Source organism: Thalassophryne amazonica, chromosome 5 (genome assembly GCF_902500255.1).
Source record: "Thalassophryne amazonica chromosome 5, fThaAma1.1, whole genome shotgun sequence".
NCBI lineage: Eukaryota > Metazoa > Chordata > Actinopteri > Batrachoidiformes > Batrachoididae > Thalassophryne > Thalassophryne amazonica.
In genome coordinates, this window is record NC_047107.1 from 47,484,177 (window position 1) to 47,505,543 (window position 21,367).

The 21,367-nt window shown below is 40.6% G+C and overlaps 1 protein-coding gene across 1 annotated transcript in view; it reads right to left on the reverse strand.

Moving 5' to 3' along the window:
- LOC117509949 overlaps window positions 1-9,981 on the reverse strand; it is a 64,647-nt gene extending 54,666 nt beyond the window's left edge. Inside the window, exons 1-4 of the mRNA XM_034169559.1 lie at window positions 9,674-9,981; window positions 6,178-6,222; window positions 3,128-3,188; window positions 588-738 (exon numbers count right to left, since the gene is read on the reverse strand). Coding sequence (XP_034025450.1) covers window positions 588-738; window positions 3,128-3,188; window positions 6,178-6,222; window positions 9,674-9,935 — 519 coding nt within the window. The 5' untranslated portion in view covers window positions 9,936-9,981. The remainder of the gene's footprint in view (window positions 1-587; window positions 739-3,127; window positions 3,189-6,177; window positions 6,223-9,673) is intronic.
- Between the last annotated feature and the right edge of the window lie 11,386 nt (window positions 9,982-21,367).

Here is a 21,367-nt window from a genome sequence, read left to right on the forward strand (position 1 = left end):
CACATCATAATTGACAGGTTAACATCATCAAGAGACTGTGGATTAAAACCTAGTGTCATGAAGCTATCAATAGCTGCTACAAATGCTACCACCATTTGCATCCAAAATTAATAATTTCACTAGATGTAAATACCACCGCACAAGTCTTAGATGATCTGTTCAGAGAATTAACCACACAACAAGATATATTATTAGAGATTTGTGATGGTTAAAAAAAAAGAAGAAAAGAAAAAGGCTGGCCTTCACAGCAGCTGCAGACAGAAGCCTTAGCCTCTGAATGACCACAGCATCAACACACAAAGGAAAAAAAAACTGCATTTATCTTTTGCATTATGCATGATTATTAATATTATTTTTTAAATAATCAATTTCAGTTTTGCTTGAAAGCATATAAAATGTTGCCCCAACTGACACAGCTCTCTGTTTTGGTGATTAAGGCCAGGTCTCCAATCTCCTTTCTGTGATTTGAATATTCATTCATAAACCCACTTAATGTGACTGAATAAGGAGGATATTTAAGCACTCTGGTTGAGGGACAACTCCTTGCTCATAGGAGTGAGAGAGAATCACAGTGATATAACACCCACCATTAACTCAGGGATTCTGCTCAAGTCTCCTGTAGACACAAATGTTATCTTTGTGGAATCTTTCTTCGCAACCCGCATTGTCCTGTTCAAACTGGCTTCAAGTTTGTAAACAATTTTACCACAGGAACCCTTAAAGGAGGAGGGAATGCTCCTAATGCAAAGAGAAGAGAAGGCCTGCATGAACACAGAGGCATAAGCATACTTAACATTTTTATGACAGCAGAACAACAACAAAAGTACTTTATAATCTTTTTATAATCTTACAATTTCATGCACACACACACAGAGAAAATATGGAGTAAGTTTTACGTTTAAAAAACCTTGGTAACAATTACCACACAGAAATTCTGAGTAAGTTTAACTGGGTATATTCTCTTACTTTTGTAAGTAAATGTTATTCACTTGTCATTATTAAAAATCCAATTCAAAATTGTTCCAAATCTAAAAAGAACAAACTTTATGGAGTGGTTTCTCATTTTACAGCACTCTGCATGGACCACACTTACCACCTCTGAAGGGCATTCATGTACACAAACAGAAGTTAAACCACTAGCTCTTCAATTCATGAAAACCTGGCTCTTCCATCTGAGTTGTAGTCACATCAGATATTTACTCCAAGAATTGTGAGATTGGCAATAACATTGGAGTTTTGCCAGTGTTACATTTATTGTTTTACATTTTCAAGTGCCGGTTGTCTTTCGATGACTCTGTCTCATTTGGTAGAGCCAGTTACCCATTGCCTGAAATGTTGCTGGTTCAATTCCCACTTGTGTGTCCAAATTTCCTTACGCAAGGGAGTAGAAAAGCTTAAAGCTCTTGGGGTGAATGAATGGGAAACACTGAATGGAGTACTGAGGTCCGCCCTGCAGAAGTGGAGCAACAACTGTCACCATTAACCAGGTCATAGAGGTCATAGTCTGCAGGTGGCCATCAAAGCTCTGAAAGAGGCAGCAAACAGAAGCAGCCAGTGGCTGTGGATAAAGAGGCAAGGTCCCTCATGGGCCCCAAAGTAGCAGGCTGGGATGGCGCAGGGTGATGTGGTTCTGGCATGGGGGAATCCATTGTTGAGCCCTCTGGGAGCATCACGGGCTAATTGACAAAATGTTGACCAGTGAGGGTGCCTACTTGATAACCCCTCTGTGGCAACCAGTCACTTCTGTGGTGGTATTTACAGTCATCTATACTGTGTGTGCTTTAATATCATCTGATCCTGTACTTTGAAATCAGTGGTTTAACCCCTTAAGCCCTAGAGCTTATTTCACCGAAATCACATACCCATACATTATGATTTATTTCTCAGCTTGTACAAGGTCAAAAATGCAAAAGTTTGGATCAGCTAAAAGACAGGTCCTAGGGGATGTTGTGGATGCAAAAAAGTGAAAGTCAATAATACTCGGTAGGAATAAATGAGGTTTTTTTTCACCAAAAAAATGAAATCTGATTTATGTCTTTATTTGCTTGGTTGTTTCAGCTGTGGTTAGTTGATATGTGATTGAAGTGGATACTTTTGTAGAGGAGACTTGGCTTGACATTTTGATGTATAATAAGTGTATGCTGGTGTCAGCATTGGTTAGTTATGAGTGTTCAAAACAGGGCAAGTCCCCAAATTTGGGGACTCTAGGGTTTAAGAGGCTAATGGTATGAGAGGTCTTTGACTCATACTCAAGGGACATACCCAGACAAGGGGTTGGGGGGAGCAATGCTTTTGGGTCATATCAAGGTCTGTTTGTGATTGAGAGTGCACACAAATTGGACAGTGGGCACAAAGGAGTTGAATATGGCTCAGAGACCTCCCAGAGGATATTCCATAGAACCTGGTCATACACCTTCTCCTAGTCCACAAAACACATTGAGTCTAGTTGTGCATATTCCTAGTCCCCTTCTAATATCCATGTGAGGTTAAATAGCCAGAAGGCAAGGCTATTGATTAACCAGTTAATTTACACCCCTATACTCACCTATTGTTGTGAGCTTTGGGTAATGGCTGAAAGAACGGCATCAGAAATGAAGTCCCTTCATCAGGTATTTGGACTGACACTCAGAAGGGTGAGAAGCTCAAATATGTGGGAGGGACTCAGAACAGAGCTGCTCCTTCTTTGCAATGAAAGGAGCTGCCTGAGGAGGCTCGAGCATGTGATGTCCCCTGGTTGTCAACATAGGGAAGTCTTCCAGGTGCGTCAGACTTGTTGAAAGGCCCAGGGAAGACCCAGGACACATTTCATAGCTGGCTTGAGAATACTTCAGTATATGCCAGAAAGAATAAGAGCACTTAGCTGAGGATAGGGGAATATGGGATGAGCTGCTACCATGACTTAGACCTGGACAAGTGTCAGAAAATGAATGAATAGAAGTATTAAGTTTTTTTGTTTTTTTTTAACTCTCTGGCTGGGGTACACATATTTGAAGAGACTTAGGATCACCTGACAACTTCTAAAAATGTGACAGACAATAAAAACCTATTGGAAAAGTCTCAGCAACTGGGCAAGACGGAGCACACAAATATATAAAAGTAATTATTATAAAAGCTGATCAAGACTTACTCCTGAGGGAAGTGAAACTTGAATGGGTAGACATGGCAACCTGGACCAACAGTGCTGCTGTCTGAAAAACAACAGCAAAGATATAACGCTTCTAAAATACCCTCGTTTATATGACTATTGTGTTCTTTATAATTTGCAGTTGTTTAATTAATTATTAAGATCCTATTGTCTTACTTACAATTTGTACGTGTTCAATAAAGCCCCTCCATCAATCAATCAAGCAAGCAAAAACAATATTTGCGTTTCAACGGCATCTGCAGGAGGCCTTGCATGCGTCTATATATGAGCTTTTGAGAAGAGCAGAAGTTGTGTAAATCAAGGAATATTTGTAGATCACTATCTGTGCATTTGCGGATATTAATGAGACAAATTTAACACCATAGGAAGTTAGCTTTGAGTTAGCAGAAGTTAGCATGCACGCTAACATCCGCGAATTCTCTTGTAAATCAGTTCAGAGATGTTAAGTGTTCAGTTTTAGAAGTGTTTATTTCTCTTTTGCTTTTATGTAATGTACAATGTCTGTTAGAAAACTATCCGACCTTTTTATTTTTTAAAAAAACTATATGGATTTGAATCATGTGTGATTGCATCAGCCAAGCTTGAACCTTCGTGCGCATGCGTGAGTTTTTTCCACACCTGTCGGTTGCGTCATTCGCCTGTGGGCAGGCTTTGAGTGAGCACTGGTCCAGCCCCCTCGTCGGATTTTCATTGTCAGGGAAATGGCTGAGCGATTGGAGCAGCGCTGAATCAAATTTTTCCAGAAACTGTGAGAGACAGCCAAGTGGAAACCATTCGGAAGATTCAGACGGCTTTCGGTGAGGATACTCTGGGCGTCACACAGATTAAGGACCATTACAACCGGATTAAAGATGGCCCACAGCGGCAGAGGGCGCGCCGCCCTCCAAGCGGCCATCGACAGGCTGAAACGACCAGATCATTTCCAAAGTGAAGGCTGTGTTGATCCGGGACGTCGTCTGACTACCAGAGAAATTGCAGAAGAGGTGTACATCAGCACTTTTGCGGCACATTCCACTGTTACAGGAGATTTTGTAATGAAAGACGTGCGGAGGAATTCGCGCGTCGGGACGGAGTTGCTAATGGCGCACAACAAAAAGCACGTCCGTGTGGGAAACCATTCGGAAGATTCAGACAGCTTTCGGTGGCTTTTCAGTCGAGTGAGTATCCGAGAAATTGTGTAACAGCTGGGCATGTCACAACTTGTCCTGTGAGACTTCCAACACGGACGTGCTTTTTGTTGTGCGCCATTGCGGCTCTGTCCCGACGCGTGAATTCCTCTGCACGTCTTTCATTACAAAATCTCCTGTAACAGTGGAATGTGCCGCAAAAGTGCTGATGTCCACCTCTTCTGCAATTTCTCTGGTAGTCAGACGACGTCCCGGATCAACACAGCGTTCACATTTCACCATTTCCCAGACAATGAAAATCCGACGAGAGGGGTGGAACAGTGCTCACTCAAAGCCTGCCCACAGGCGAATGATGCAACTGACAGGTGTGAAAAAACTCACGCATGCGCACGAAGGTTCAAGCTTGGCTGATGCAAGCGCACATGATTCAAATCCATATAGTTTTTAAAAAAAATAAAAAGGTCAGATAGTTTTCTAACAGACCTCGTATGAGAAAGGTATTTATATTTCGCCAAAAACAAAGCAAAGTTAGTAGCTAGTGCAACCAGGACATGGCGTCACCACACTAATGTCTGCAAGCTCACACCATAAAATTTTGTACCGAATGTGACATTTTAACCTCTTAAAATAGGTCAAAGTTAGCCATCTTTGAACTTGTCCAAGGTCTGTGTCCAAAGAATGTTACCTGTCGATTTGATGACTGTGGCAGTAATAGAACTGGACTTATGCTGAGCACAGACAGACGGATGGACAAAAACCCTTCACAATACCCGATGGCCATATTTGATGGCCTCAAGTAATAATCTCTTTAACAAAAGATACACTTCAACAATGTGTCAACAATGCTGACGCTATGCATTGCACACTTTCAGTCTGAGCAGTACAATGATTCATAGATGTGAATCTAAAGCACCATAAAAAAGTGTTTTGGCACCAAATGAATAAGCTATCACAACTATTCCACAGTCTTTGTATTAAGCCTTGCCTTTTTACATCCTACACAGATGTTTATCCCTTGGAGGGTCCTGCCATTTGATGCATATTTTACAAATGGGAAATTATGACTGTTGTCATGATTAAATAATTCAACAACAGCTGATCAGGCCACCTACTGATCAATCAAAATCTCTGCTAGTCTACCGCTGAGTTACAGTAAAGACCTTCAAATTTCAAGCCATACCATAAGTGTCATCATCAAGCATTGGGGGTGCTACATTTTAGCTCAGCGGCTTTGTCCTTTTGTTAAATTTTAATCAAGATCGCAGGTTAGGAATTGTTGGGTTACTGCCAATTTGCTGACAAATAGAGATAAAATGTTTCAGAAGTAACGTACAGGGTATTGTGCTTGACTCCGATTTTAAAAGTCTATGGAAACAGTTGGACTGTTTGGGTGTTTTAGTAATAATTTTTTTTTAATGGAATGTTTTTAGTTTTTTCATGGAATTTTTCTGCATAACTGTTGCAGCCAACCAACAAAGGTTGTGCCAGTCAACATATTTTTATTAATATTATTTTTATTAATGTTTGTGGGGAGAAAATCACTGTCTTTTAAAAAAAGAAGCATTAAAATAAGAGTTGCTGATCCCGATCCTTGTCAAAAAAAAACTTATTTTCCTTTTTTGTGACCTTATAACATTATCATATCCTACACATGTAGTGTGGACATTGTTGGTGCATGGAAATCCATTCTGAACAATACAAATACAAATCTGAACTGTAAGGGAATAAAAATAAATTAAATTCTGATCGCCCTTCTTCATCAATTACCAAAGGGAGCAACAACATTACCCATTTGGCAGACAGTTGTACTTGCCCAGTGGTTTTCATGTATTTTGAAGGTATCTGATTTAATGTAAATATAGCCTAAGAATTGTGAAATTTATTATAGTTAGTGATTTGACTTACAGGCTGTACCACATTCATCTGTCAGAAGTGCTTCTCTGCAATTACCTGGGGGGAGAACAGGCTCCGTTAATGTACAGCTTTCTCGAGATTGAAGAAATGACTTCAGTGAGAGAGTAAACATTCTGAAGATTAAACAAGAAGTCCAGTTGCTATTGAGTACAACCTTCAACCATGGATTATGCCCGTGTCTATCCATACATAACTGTACTGATATTATGCATTTCTATTTGTACGTAGTGCTTCTGATTTGTCAATTTAGGAGGCCATATGGTTATTAGGCTACATACCTTTTGTTTTCTGTGCCTCCCTACATAGGGAAGTGATAATCTTAATCACTTTCTCTGGTTCCAAAATATTTGTAATTATGTATGGTTATGATGACTGTGACATATATCATAACCACATCTAATTGAAATATTTTATACTTTAAGTTTAATGCAAAAATGAAAATGTTCAACATGACCGGGATTCAAACCCAGGGCCTTTGGCTAAAAAGTCCTATGTCATACCACTTACACCACAGCTTTTCACACAGTGCAGTGGGTCATAGCTTATCATATATGCCACGCATGAATGGCTATGGGATGAACCCAAACACTACGGGATAATAACAATGCCTACTTATGGATAACATTTTATATTATCAATACGGCTAAGTTTGGACAGAACTGCATATTATCATGACGACTTATGAATAGCCACTTTGATGGATTATTGTTGGGTGCTATGTGCCATATACCTCTTGATATATCTCAGGGCCCCTTCACACATCGTACAAATAAGTACAAATCAGGGCAAATCACGGTGGAACAGCTTGTGTGAGCGAACCACAAAAACACTGAGCCGACAGGCAGGCGTGAATGAGCCCACTGTGAAGGTTTCATGCATGCAACAGTGTCATGCACGAGCGTGCATGAAACCGTCACAGCGGGAGCACAGTACCAGCAGCTGGAGCATGTGTAACCACATTGTGCAGCTCCTGTTAAAAAAAAAAAAGAAAAAAAGAAAAATACATGCTACCCACGGGAATCGAACCTGCAACTTACAAAAGCTCTGATTACCAGACAGAAACTTTACCACTGCACTACAATCACTGTCTTATGACAGGAGCGTGAAATGGCTAAAATCAACAAAGAGAGAAATGTATTTAAAAAAAAAAAAGAAAAAGAATAAAAAAAAGCACAGTGATAACTGACCAAACGGCATTTGTTACATCATATTTCTGCTGATACATGACTGAAAGTGGCGTATTTGTCACACAGTTGGCTTGTCATATAGTTCTGCAGCGCGCCACTCACAGGACACGCATGTCCTGTCAGACAGACGTGGCAGTCAGATTGCCTGCTGTGTGTCCACATAAACTGACGGTCCATTTCAGCTGGCACAGCCTGTCAATGTGTGTGCTCTCCAGCCCGTCGCAAAAGCGATATGTTTCAATGTATTTCCACGTGAGGACAGCAAGCACACACATGCGCGTGTCCGATCTACATGCACCCCATGTGTTGGGGGGGAGCAGGGGAAAGCATGTGAAACACACGTACACGTGTTGTGGGGGGAGCCAACACTCTGACACGCCACATGTGTACTTGGCAACTTCACAGTCTTGGGGGCACTTATACAAATTTCACTGCCAGCTCAAAAGCGATTGTCTGCTGATTGTTTTCATGCTAACACCGCGAATGGCCCCACATTTTCTAAGTGCCAAGCGAGCGGTGTGAGATGTTCGTGTGTGTCACCTAAAATTTGGCAGACACCTGCCGCAAGAGGGATCAAATGGGTTCTCACAGGGCACACTATCTTTCGGCTGCTGGTGTACACAAATAGTTGTAGCAACAGGTGTATGAGGCATTGGAGGCAGCTCCGATTTTACACGTACTGCATACGATTCCTTCTTCAAGCGCAATTGGGCCACATTCGTACTATGTGTGAAGGAGCCCTTGTGGATGCACGATATACCTCATGGTGCTTGTCTGGTAACACAGTAATTGCTAGCCCATGTACCACTCCAATGCCACCCAATGTCACAATTTTAGTTTCTGTTTTCTAACAGCAGATGATGAAAGGGTTAAGTTGACTGGAAGTGAATTGGGCCAACGCACCTATCATGTGAGGAAATAATGCATTCAACTTTGTGTTAGTCCATGTAGATAACTGAAACAATCTTTCAAATGGTGACACAAGCATCATATTCACAAGCATGGACCCCCAAAATTTTCTGTATATTCATATTGTCAATTGTGTTGGTAGCATGCCCCAATCAGAGGGTCACCCCTTCGAGTCTGGTCTGCTTGAGGTTTCTTCCTCAAATCATCAGAGGGAGGTTTTCCTTACCACTGTCGCCTGTGTGCTTGCTCTAGGGGTTGGTAAGGTTAGTCCTTACTTGTGTGAAGTGCCTTGAGGCAACTTTGTTGTGATTTGGCACTGTGTAAACGAAATAAATAAAAATAAATTACCTTTTCTGTATGCAGAAAGGACTGAGAGCCGGTGTCACCGACTGAACGGTCTCCCCTAAAAATCGGTCCGCCCCGCCTTCACTACAAATGTACCACTTTAGATGAATGATGAATGATTTAAGAGGTTTCAATGTCATCTGATGGTTAATAATCACATTATTCCCTTTAATTGCTTTGGCTGTCGAAACTCAGTCTCAGACGTGCGGTTGTGGACCCAAATGACATGCACAGTGAAGGCAGGGCGGACCAATTTTTTTTTTTGGGGGGGGGGGGCGTTCACCGGTTTTAATTTATGGAGAATAATAACCTGCCTGTAAACCAGATTTGGTCCGCACACAGAAAAGGTAAACTTGGTACAGAGCAATCTCCCCGTTTTTCACCAATCTGGTATGGGGGTAAGTAACCTCAGTCCATGACAGTGGCCAAGAATTGCATAACAACTTGTAAATGGCCATTTATAACTCACCACAGTTCATTTACCAAAATAGGTCTCAACTAGTCACCTTCTGTATGAACTTTCTTGAGCAGGCACACCACCAGACAGGTAACTTTTTTCTTGGGCTCTGTCTTTGAACTTAAAAGTAGTACACATTTAATCCCAAGCGGCACACCAAATAACTACTAAGGAAAAGATGGACTCAAATTTAGCTGAGTCTGAGAGCTGCTTAGAAGAGTAACTTCCAAACTTCATCCTGGATATGACCCTTAATCCACTTGCTCAAAACTGTAATGGTTTACATTCCAGTCTGAGACGAATCCTTCAATAATGAACATAGTACAATCATTTCATCTATCCTGCAAACATTTCTACCACAAACCCACCCCAGCGGTAACGCTCTGGAGCGTTCCCTGATTCCTGCATCCTCAGACTCCTATACACAGCCTTTGTTTTGCTCACTCGCTGTTTTTAACTGACAAGATCATTGTGAACAACAGGATTTGTCACTAATTTAAGAACAAATAAATAAATGGATTAATTTAGTTATTTTTGATCCACATCTAAAATCCCCTCATAGTGTAAATATCAACATAAATAGACTTACCAGTGTTTCTGCGGTCCCCAATAAAGAAACATTTTTTGCTGAAGTACTTGTCCTCGGAGTGGTAGACAACAGTAACTTTGCCGTGTTGTTCAGTCCACAACACGCTGGCTTTTCCTTTAAATTTAATGGACAGAGAGCCTATACGGCACTCTTTCGCTACTTCCACTATGATTTGACCCAAAACGCAGTCGCCATTTGTGAAAATGTTCCGTTCATTAACAGGCTTGTAGTTTACTTTCAACTTTTTTATGCTGGTGAGCATGACGAGAGAAAAATAAATACGAAAAGTAACAAGTTGAAGGAACACTCGCTTTTAGACGACTGTGGGCGTGTCTCACCGTTAGTTCCTGTTTGGGAACGCCGTGGGGCAGCCATCTTACCACTCCCTACAGGCGCAGCAGAAGGATGATCGTTTACTTATTTACAGTATTTCAAACATTTACATTTCACATTTCCCACTCCTGACATCTTCAAAATGGAATAGGCGGAAGTATAAGCTTTATTCCTACCCCGTTACATACCTTAATAAACCACTTATACACAAACAAAAACAAAAGAATAAAATATTTCTTGACAGTGCCATACTGTCCTGTATTAAATCGCTGTACTTCACCTTGATATTTATATAAAATATGCATTTTGTATATTTTTTTAAACTGATGAATGTTTTACTTTGCTTAAGTTCATCTGTTAGAGCATTCCATAATTTTACCCTACCACGGAAACACAATTTTTTTCAAAGTTGTTTTTCTGGCACACAGCATTTTTAAATTCAGTTCCCCTCTGAAGTAATAACCGCCTTCTCTCTCTAAAAACAATTTCTTTATTTTATTTTGAAGTAGATTATTTCTTGCTTTAAATATTATTTGTACTGGTTTAAAATTAATCAGATCCTGAAATTGTATGGCTTGTGTTATTAAAAACAGTTCATTTGTATGATCCCTATCCTTACTCTCCACATTTATCCCTACGGTCAAAAAAGGCAGTTACTTGTTTCTCTAAAAAAAGTGCTTCATGTTCATGCCTTTGGCTGCTATTGGTGTTGATTTGTAGTTTCTGCTGAGGCCAGCCACTCACAATGGCAGGATGTTTGTTTTTAATATCATAAAATCTTGAACCAAGTCAACTTTGTTCTTAAATAAATGTGAACTTTACTATAGCTTTGTAGAGACTATCTTATGGTTGCCTTTACAGTAGTTTAAAGTATATTGTACATACAATTTTTTCTTGTTTTAGTAACAAAAACACGTTAAAACTAGACTTGAGTGTCCCCTGTGCCTTGTGACATTCTGCGTCTGAAATACGAGGGCTGTCAATAAAGTAATGGTCCTTTTTATTTTTTCAAAAACTATATGGATTTCATTCATGTTTTTACGTCAGACATGCTTGAACCCTCGTGCGCATGCGTGAGTTTTTCCACGCCTGTCGGTGACGTCATTCGCCTGTGAGCACTCCTTGTGGGAGGAGTCGTCCAGTCCCTCGTCGGAATTCCTTTGTCTGAGAAGTTGCTGAGAGACTGGCGCGTTGTTTGTTCAAAAATTTTTCTAAACCTGTGAGACACATCGAAGTGGACACGGTTCGAAAAATTAAGATGGTTTTCAGTGAAAATTTTAACGGCTGATGAGAGATTTTGAGGTGAGACTGTCGCTTTAAGGACTTTTCACGGTGCGAGACGTCGCACCTCTGTTGAAAGCCTTAAGGACAAGTTGGAACATGTCCTGCCTGTTAAACAATTTCTCATATACTCACTCCACTGAAAGCCATCAAAAGCCGCCTGGATTTTACAAATGGTTATCAACACGGAGGTGTTTTTCCTGCACCGCGCCGACTGCGTCCCGACGCGCAGATCCGTCCGCACGTCTTTCATTAAAAAAAACTCCTTTAACAGTGGAATATCCGGATAAAATGCTGAAACCGACTTCTTCTGAAACTTCTCTGTTCTCTCACGACGTCCTGGATCAATAGAGCCTGAAATGTGGAGGTTTTCAGCTTGAACAGGCTGATGACGCCGCCTGAGAGCGCTGCACGACGTCTCGCACCGTGGGAAGTCCTTATAGCGACAGAATCACCTCAAAATCTCTCATCAGCCGTTAAAATTTTCACTGAAAACCAGCTTAATTTTTCGAACCGTGTCCACTTCGATGTGTCTCACAGGTTTAGAAAAACTTTGATCAAACAACGCGCCAGTCTCTCAGCAACTTCTCAGACAAAGGAATTCCGACGAGGGGCTGGACGACTCCTCCCACAAGGAGTGCTCACAGGCGAATGACGTCACCGACAGGCGTGGAAAAACTCACGCATGCGCACGAGGGTTCAAGCATGTCTGACGTAAAAACATATGAATGAAATCCATATAGTTTTTGAAAAAAATAAAATGGACCGTTACTTTATTGACAGCCCTCGTATCACATCTTCTTTCAAAGCTGTACCTGGTGAAGCAAAAGACAAACGTTCTAAATTTCTTCAGTAGCATCCATACAAACTTGTAAAGCCTTCAGAGTTGTCGTTAGTGTCTCGGAAGCTTCCCTCCTTCGTCTGCTATGGTTGCTGTCAATTTTTGAGCCTACTATAAACAAAATTGTAACTTCTATTAATTCCTAATTGATATGGATTGAAGTAAGTAGGTTCCTGTGACAGACTGGCATCCTGTCCAGTATGTACCCCGCCTCACGCCCTATGGTTGCTGGGATAGGCTCCAGCCCCTCGTGACCCTTAATTGGACTAAGCGGTTGGTGAGAGTGAGTGAGTGAGTGAATGTGAAGTAAGTAGACCTTAAGGACCATTGGTGCTGGTGCTTAGCTCCAGATTCCGTAGTATGAAGTGGATGAGACTCCAAATAGTAACACACAGGAAATCACAGTAAATTTTGCTGAGTAAAATATACTTTGCTGGGATAACATTTGGTCCCAGTCTAAATAGAGTACAATACACTCTATTATAGAGTAAAAGCAGCGCTACCATTGTCGCCGATCAAATGGCCCCCCCGCCCTTAAAAACTGGTCTGCCCTGCCTCCACTGCGCATGAGTCATTTACAACCACAGCAGACAGACTCTTTTCACTCAAAGCAATCAAATGGATTAATGGGATTAGTAACCATCAGATGACAAGTTAAAACCTTTTAAATCATTCTAAAGTCATTTTTAAGCAGAAACGAGGCCATTTTATGCAGAAATTAGGCAATAATCGTTAATGTTTTGAAATGACCTACGCAGATGGAATGCAACAGCAGCCTGTGTGGCTGCGCCACTCTGATCACTTCCTCAGTCTTTTACGATGAAATAATGGTGAATTTATGTGGAAATGATTGTTGTACAAAAGCTTCAGATATCTATCGCTGAGGTAGATGATGACTGGAGTGCAGTTTTAAGCAGAAACATGAAAATCAGTGAACTGCGGCTGATGACGCATGCGCAGTGAAGGCAGGGCGGACCAATTATTAGGGGGGACCGTTCGGTCGGGGACACCATCTTGTCAATTCAAGTGGTTCCTCTCCAAGAAGTTTTTTTTACACTATGCTGAGTTGACTGAGCTCTGTGATAGAGTATATTTTACTCTATTTAGACTGGGACCAAATGTTATCCCAGCAGAGTAAATTTTTCTCAGCAAAATTTTCTGTGTACTTATGGATAATCTGAAACAAAACCACTTTTTTTGTTTTAAATGCTACTTTACCCATTAATATTTTGAGCTTGTTGAGAATCTGCAAACATTTTGGGTGTGTTCAGATCATCACAACTCATTCTAAACTTCGTAAAACAATTTGAAATGCATGTAATTCAACAACAAACATCAGTGTCAAACTAAATGAAAAAAAGGTGTGTAGCCTGTTAAACCTGAAAGTCATCATTACATAAGTAAAGTTCTCCATTGACATTGGCTAAATGCCTTTTGGTCAATATTTATTTCCATGGCAACTGCCCCTGAGGTAAAAAAGTTGATGCTGCCACCACCATGCTTCACTGTAGGGATAGTGCCTGGTTTCCTCCACAAATGACAGCTGGCATTCATGATAAATAGTTCACTCGTCTCATCAGACCAGAGAATTTTGTTTCTCATGGTCTGAGAGTCCTTCGGGTGCCTTTTGGCAAACTCCAGGCGAGCTGCCATGTGCCTTTTACTAAGGAGTGGCTTCCATCTGGCCACTCTACCATATAGGCCTGATTGGTGGATTGCTGCAGAGATGGTTGTTCTCTTCTCTCCACAGATGAATGCTGAGCTCTGACACAGTGGCCATCAAGTTCTTGGTCACCTCCTTGACTAAGGCCCTTCTCCCTCGATCTCTCAGTTTAGACAGATAGCTCAAGGAAAAGTCCTGGTGGGTGCAAACTTCTTCCATTTACAGATGATGGAGGCCACTGTGCTCATTGTGACCTTCAAAGCAGCAGAAATGTTTCTGTACCCTTCCCCAGATTTGTGCCTCGAGATAATCCTGTTTCAGAGGTCTACAATTCCTTTGACTTCATGCTTGGTTTGTGTTCTGACATGCACTGTCAACTGTGAGACCTTATATGTAGACAGGTGCGTGCCTTTCCAGTATGTCCAATCAACTGAAATTACCCCAGGTGGACTCTAATTAAGCTATAGAATCATCTCAAGAATGATCAGTGGAAACAGGATGCACCTGAGCTCAATTTTAAGCTTCATGGCAAAAGCTGTGAATACTTACGTTTGCGTAATTTCTTAGCTTTTTATTTTTAAGCAACTTGCAAAAATAAAAAAAGTTTTCACATTGTCATTATGGGGTATTGTGTGTAAAAAAACGAATTTCATCTATTTTGGAATAAGACTGTAACATAGCAAAATGTGGAAAAAGTGAAGCACTATGAATACTTTCCGGATGCACCGTAGTTAAACCTCACAAGTACACAGTGGAACATTAACCAGGAGTAGCTGCAGCAGATAACTAACAAGACAGATTGACTTTATCATTGGAAAAATCACATATTGGTGTATGTAAATGTCAGTGTGACTTAACACAAGGTAGTTTTCCCTTACTATGTGCTTGCCCATGGGGTGGTAAGGTCTAGAGTCTAGACTTTGCTTGTTGAGGTAAGTTGTGATTTTACACTGTATATTTAAATTGAACTGAATTTTTCTTGCACTGTAACCACGTCCAGAGAAAGTACTGTTTGTAGGGATGTGAATCTTTCAATATCTTTCATATGGTCACAATTTAAAATAGATTTTCAATTCAAAAATCAATTTTTGATTCTAAATCAATCAGTCTTGTATAAAGTACCTCAAAGTAATACTTGAGTGAAAGTATAACCATAAAATTACTTTGGTAAAAGTTAGTCTCCTTAAAAAATCTTAAAGTATCTGACATTTCCAGTACTTAACTATCAAAAGTAAATTTTTCATATAAAATGTAATTTAAGTAAAAGTATTCAGTAAAAGTAAAATCCAAAATGAGTGGAGAGTGAAATGGCGACAGAAAAGAAAGCCAGTGTGGTGTCTGGAGAAACCAGGAGGAGACCTCAGCCCCTATAAAAGGCTGGATCCACCTCTGGCAGAGCAGTTGGTGTTGTGGCTGGGATGTGAGCAATAGGTGGATGGATGTAACAGTAAATAAAGCTGTCGTTCTTTTCCTGGAAGATCCACACACACTTTTCTGTTAAACATTCCGTTTCTGCTCCACAGTTGTGCCAAATTTAAGGAAAAGTAAAAAAAAAAAAAAAAAAAATGCAAGCATCACCACCACCAACCACAGCAAAGCAACCAAACACAGCACTCTTTGCGCTCTCAAATCCAAAATGGGGTGCCACTTTTATGCAGCACATCTCCATGAACACTTCAAATAAAATAAATGAAACAGCCACACCGGCCAGTTTTGTCGGTACTGAAGTTTTCCCCTTAACTCCGATCATACGCTGGACTCCAGCGGGAGCTGATCCGTGTGCATGTGTGTGTGTGCAACAGCGTGTGCACATTTAGAGTCCAAAGCGCAGATGGTTGTCACCCTCCATAGTCTTCCTCTTCCGCAGCAGGGGTGCAGATTCAACCTGTCGTTTATATTTTTTTGTCTTTTAAACTTGTCAAACACGGCACTTGATGCTACAGGGGTGAAAGGCGCTGCGCTCCGGCTGTAGAAGACTGTATCTCTTCCCGGTGTACAGCTGCGCTCCGGCTTACTTTCACCTCTGCAAACAGGCATTGCCCAATCAAATTTCTCCAACTTTTATACTGTAGTAACGAGTAACGAAGATATTTAAGAGAAATGTAGCTGAGTAAAAGTATACATTTTATTGAGGAAATGTAGAGGAGTAAAAGTGAAAGTCGGCAGAAATGTAAATTACAAAGTACACATACGTCAAAATTCTATTTAAGTACAGGAACAAAGCATTTCTACTTTGTTACAACACTGTAACATACATAGAGCTGCTAATTTCAGGACCTACTCAAGTGTGCTGCAGTGTGGTGTGGCAAATGATGCCATGAAAGCAAAGACTGTCTAATATTACATCTTTTTTTTTTTTTTTCATTTGGAAAAGGCAATGTAAACAAAAGCAAATCTGTGAATAAAGGTGTTCATTTTTCACAACACTGTTGGGGCGCAGGTCTTCTGAACAGCTGTTGGATCTGGTTACTCTTTTTGCATGTTCAGAACTGGCTGGAAGTTTGTCGAAGTGATGCAGCGCGTGCGCTATTCGGCTCCTGATGTTGCTGTTGGGGCAGTTCACCTTCTTTTAATTTGGGGTGATGAAGTGCTTAAGTGGAACAAAGTATTTCTTGTGTTCCATTTAAGCTTGACCATTTTGTACAGCTTGCATACTGAGTTGGTCATATAAAGCTCCTTCTTTCCTGGGATATGACTGATTCCAAAACGTGTCCAAATGCTTGCTTTTAACACATTGAGCTGAGATAACGTGCTAACGCAGCACAAACTGCTGCATAGAAGCTGAGGCACACAACAGCAAATCTACATTTACAGTATTGAGGAGGAACTGAATCAATTAACAATCAATTTTCCCAGGTTTTGAATCAGTTGAGAATCACTAAGGATAAGCATTGCGATTCTTACATAAATGGAATTTTTTTTTCAGTACCCATTTGTGTTTATGGGAGTTTTCCACTGCAAAGCATTTAATATTTGATCATTTAAAATGCACTCTAATAGACAAACCAAACAGAAAAACAAATGTTGCTGTGGCAAGTACTGTTGGTGAGATATTGAGCAGACTGTAGCACGACACACTTTTGACAGTCATTTTGGGAAATGTAATGCATGTTTAGGGTACTATCTCACTGGGGTGCCAGAGTTTGAGAACAGCATTTGTGAGGGATTTTGTGAGGTTTTGCACTGCGTACACTGGGTGTAGCTATCCCCTCACGTGTGTCACAGGGTGTCACTTGTGTCTAACCTAAATTTTGAAAAGTTCGAAGTTTGTGAGGCAAATAAATACTCACCAAATACCAAATACTCAGAGCCACTGTGGGCATTGCAAAACTCCTCTGAATGTAGTCGCCACCACTCATAATGTACAAGAAATGTGAGCGAACCTTGTGAGGGGTTAACGAGACACTTTTTGTTTTATATAATCAGAGAGGAACAGTGGTCCTGGAAGTGGCCAAGCCAGTTAAGCAGCCTCCAGCCACGTGGCTCAGCTGGCCAGCTCCGACCCACCATGCACGCACATCATCAGGCTGGACGAGTCCTGTCCGGTGGGAGAGGAGCCATGTGAACTCATTTATTCTTTTTTTTTCTTTTTATGGAGTACCACAGTGGAAGTGAGTTTTATGCATCAGCCTGACCGTGAATGCATGCCAGTGGGCTGGATGAGTCCTGTGCGGTGGCAAAGGAGGCGTGCAAATAGGATTTATTATGTTTTTCATTTTGTGTATGTGGGGTTTTTTTCTTTTGGAGGACCACAACAGAAGTAAGTTTAATGCTTTATTGTGTTATCCTCTGCACAAAAGGTGGCTGTTCCAGCGCATCGAGGAGTGCTTCCAGAGCATACCAGAGTACTTCGGCAGGATCCCGGGGCCCGGCCAGCAGTGGATCATATAAGCAGAGGATCATATATTGGTCATTCCAGGGAGGACAGGACAGTGGATCCACCAGGAACAATAAAATTGACGAGACACAGCTCCTGGACATTATTCTGCAAGTCGATGAGTGTGCCGTCCACAATTTTCTTCCTTTTTTAATTGTTATTTATTTATTACTATTTTATTGTCTTATTATATACAGGGCTGTGCCTTGTGGCTACATTCTGGGGTATTTTCACTGCCTCTTTTCACATAACAACAACATAATAGCAGTCGACAGCCATCCTGAGTACTTTGTTCGCAAACATGTAACCATGCCATTAACATGTCGGCACCTTGATACTTGCACAAATTTGATCCCTGCATTGCTGCATAAATCACCATGCCAATGTGTCCCACTTGATGCCACAGGATATCAAATAATCATTTCATAGCCAATGACGCATTTGCTCTCAGAACTTGGCTGATGAAACCATTCGCTTAGCGCTCACACAATCAGAAAAATTATCTGCAGCTGCAGGTTGTCTCGTTCGCGTCGTGTGGTGCAGAACGCATTTGGAATCTTGTTTTAGAATAAATATTGTAGTGCATCGGTAAAAGTTTCTTTTTCATTCTTTTTAAGCATTTTTCTTTATGTGCCTCTCACATGCCTGAAAAAAGCTCCTCGCCATCTAACCATGTCCTTTAGGTCCTTCAGACTTTTTCCGTAAAATTGTTAGGAGCATGAGCATGACTAAAACCTTTCAGCTTCTGGGCGGCTCTGCTCCCCCAGACCCCCCACCTTTTTAAGCATTTTCCTTATTTTGCCTTTCAGCTTCAGGAAGGGCTCAGCCCCCATACCCCCCACCTTTTAAAGCATTTTTCTTTTTTTGCTTTTCAGCTGACCCCCCTAATTACAGCCCTCTCAACCCCCTGCCACTTTAAGCATTTTTTTTTAATGTAGATGTAAATTAATATTCAAAGTTTTCAGCAAGTTGACAGTAGGGCTGTACAATATGGCCACATTATCGTATCTCAATATTGTAATATTAAGTGCCATGTAAATGTCACTTATGTACATGCTGTCCATATTCTTGAGCCGCTTAGGTGGGTAGGGAGAGTTCCCATGGGATAAAAAAGCTTTTCAACTTATCATCCCTGGTTCTCAAGACCTGGGCTGGACTCTCTTCTCTTTTTTTAAAGATATTTATGTGTACCTTAGTAAACACTAGTAGAGTTCCACCTTAGATTTGGAATGTATAATAGAAGATATACCTTACTGAATATCCATATCAATATGATATACGATATGACTATGATTTGACACAAAGTGCAACAACAGTGAAAATTAAACATTCTTAAACAAAACAGTAATAATACCACACTCATTTTGCACTCATCATAAGGTTAGGATACTGTGCCCTCCAAAAGTATTGGAATGCTTGGAATTTCACACATTTTAGTTTGTTTATGCCATTTTAAATACAAGAAAAACAAAAATAAAGAATAAAAATTTCTAAAATTATCTTCCTCAAACTCAAAGTGAAAGCAAATCTCTAAAACTTGATAAAACCTGTAAATAATAATCAGTTTTATTGCCAGGTTTTTTTTTTTAGACAAGTCAGGGGATGGAAACATGATAAGTGATAAGAATGGGGACAAAGGTCAGTTTCAGTTGGTACAGGGGTCAAAGGTTAAAGTTGCTCCATTAATTTTGCTCCAGCTGTATTTGTGCTGAATTTGATGCTTGTATCACAATTTGAAGGATAGTTTCAGTTATCTGCTGCACTAATAAGTCAACACGAACCAGCTGTTGTCTGTTAGTTTACACGTGTACATAAGGCAACCAGAATTAAATGCTGCTTTTAACAACCTGGACCTCATTTCTGACATAAAGTACGGTCATTTACTCACCAATATAAGTTTGGTGTCATTAGAAGTCCATAGCTCAAATGACGTGTTCAGTTCAAATTTGAAGCAAACATTTTTCTTCTTCTACTAAGGTGGATTAGAACATTTTGTGGTACACAGCACAAGCTATGGACAGGAGGAACCTAGCAGTCAATGTGATTCACTGATTTGAAAATGCAGCTCTTTCAACCAGACGTGTGGTGCCGTGACATGTCAATCATCTGTGTCCAATCAGATTTCAGGGGAGTCCAGTGAAACCCCAGCCTTCGCTCTAGCTCCACCCATGCCAGGAAGTGTTCAACATATCCTGTTTCACTGTGACTGAGAATTTGGCACTTCCTGTTTGAGTGTGAGCTTGCCAGTGAGTTCCTGCGAGATTCCATGGGATCTCGTCTGTCAACCCAGGAAGTGTTTGACATTTAAACATTTCCTGTTTTACTGTGGATTTGAATTTTGGCACTTCCTATTTAGGACGCCCTGTACCATGAGTGAGGTTTGCGCCGCTGTGTGACGCTTCGCTTATATTAATTTATAAACAAGATTCCAAACAGTCATCACAAACTTTAAATGGCAATCCAATCCAATCCAAACCTTTTTCCGTAAACTTGCAAAATAGTTGAAAAACAATCCTGACGATGTAGTCCGTAGCTGATGTCATGCATTGACTTCTTCATGCACAGACTGCCATCTGCTGTGCTCAGTCCAGTGAAAAATTGCAACAGAAATTTGTTGAGCTCTTCATCTGACAGCGCTTCTACTTCAGCTAGAGAAGTGTCAGCAAATACTGCAAATGTTTCCAGGCAGCTTATGGTGTACTGGATGTTTTTTTTTGTGTGTGTGTGTTAGAAGAATGAGCACCGTCAATAAAAAAAAAAAAAAACATGCCATATTTGTTTTTAAGCTAAGCGCCATCGCTGATAGTGTGAGAACGTTGTGGTCTTGGTATGCAAAAGCACAAAACATACAGAACCAAAATTGCACACTAAATAGAACCAAAATTGCACGGTAAATGGAACATAATAGCAAATAGCATGAATGGTTAATATCACATGATATACAAACCACCAATCACATGACAAGGATCTATTTAAGCATTATATAATAACTTTTATTTATTTTTCATTCATTGTGTACACCTGCTTGGGCTATTGGGGGGGGGACTGGAGCCTATCCCATCAGGTCACAGGGCGTGAGGCAGTTACTTTTAATTTGCTGGAATTATCTTCAAACTCCATTCAAATATAACAAATATGTAGCCGTAGTAGCAATCACTTTTCAGCAGCAGCTTTAATTTGATGTTTGTGGTATAAAAAGAAAAGTTCACAAACAAAGTGCAAGTAAAGCATAACAATTGTTACATCACAGAAACACATCTTCAAAAGCAGAGCACTGCAGTCCCCTAGGGGGCAAAAAAATGTACTGCAGTAGGCTTGCAAAGACACCCGACTAACTGCAGATTTGATCTCCATAGAAAGCATTAACATATACAGTGTCCTCCAAAAGTATTGGAACACTTGGTATTTCACACATTTTAATTTGTTTATGCCATTTCAAGGAGGATTTTCTTTAACAAAAACATCAAATCTAGGCTTGCATCTCAGATGTACCTTCTGGCAAATTGTATCTGAACTGTCAGGTCTTTTTAATCACCCTCCTCAAACCATTTCATCATGAAGCTGTACAGCTAAGGATACAAAACGCAAAACATGCACTATGCACAATTTCTCTAATCACAGCCAGAGAAGCCTATAACTTCTTCTGGGTTGTCTGGGTGTCTTTCCTCACTCTTCTCCTTCATAGCAAGAATGTGGAGG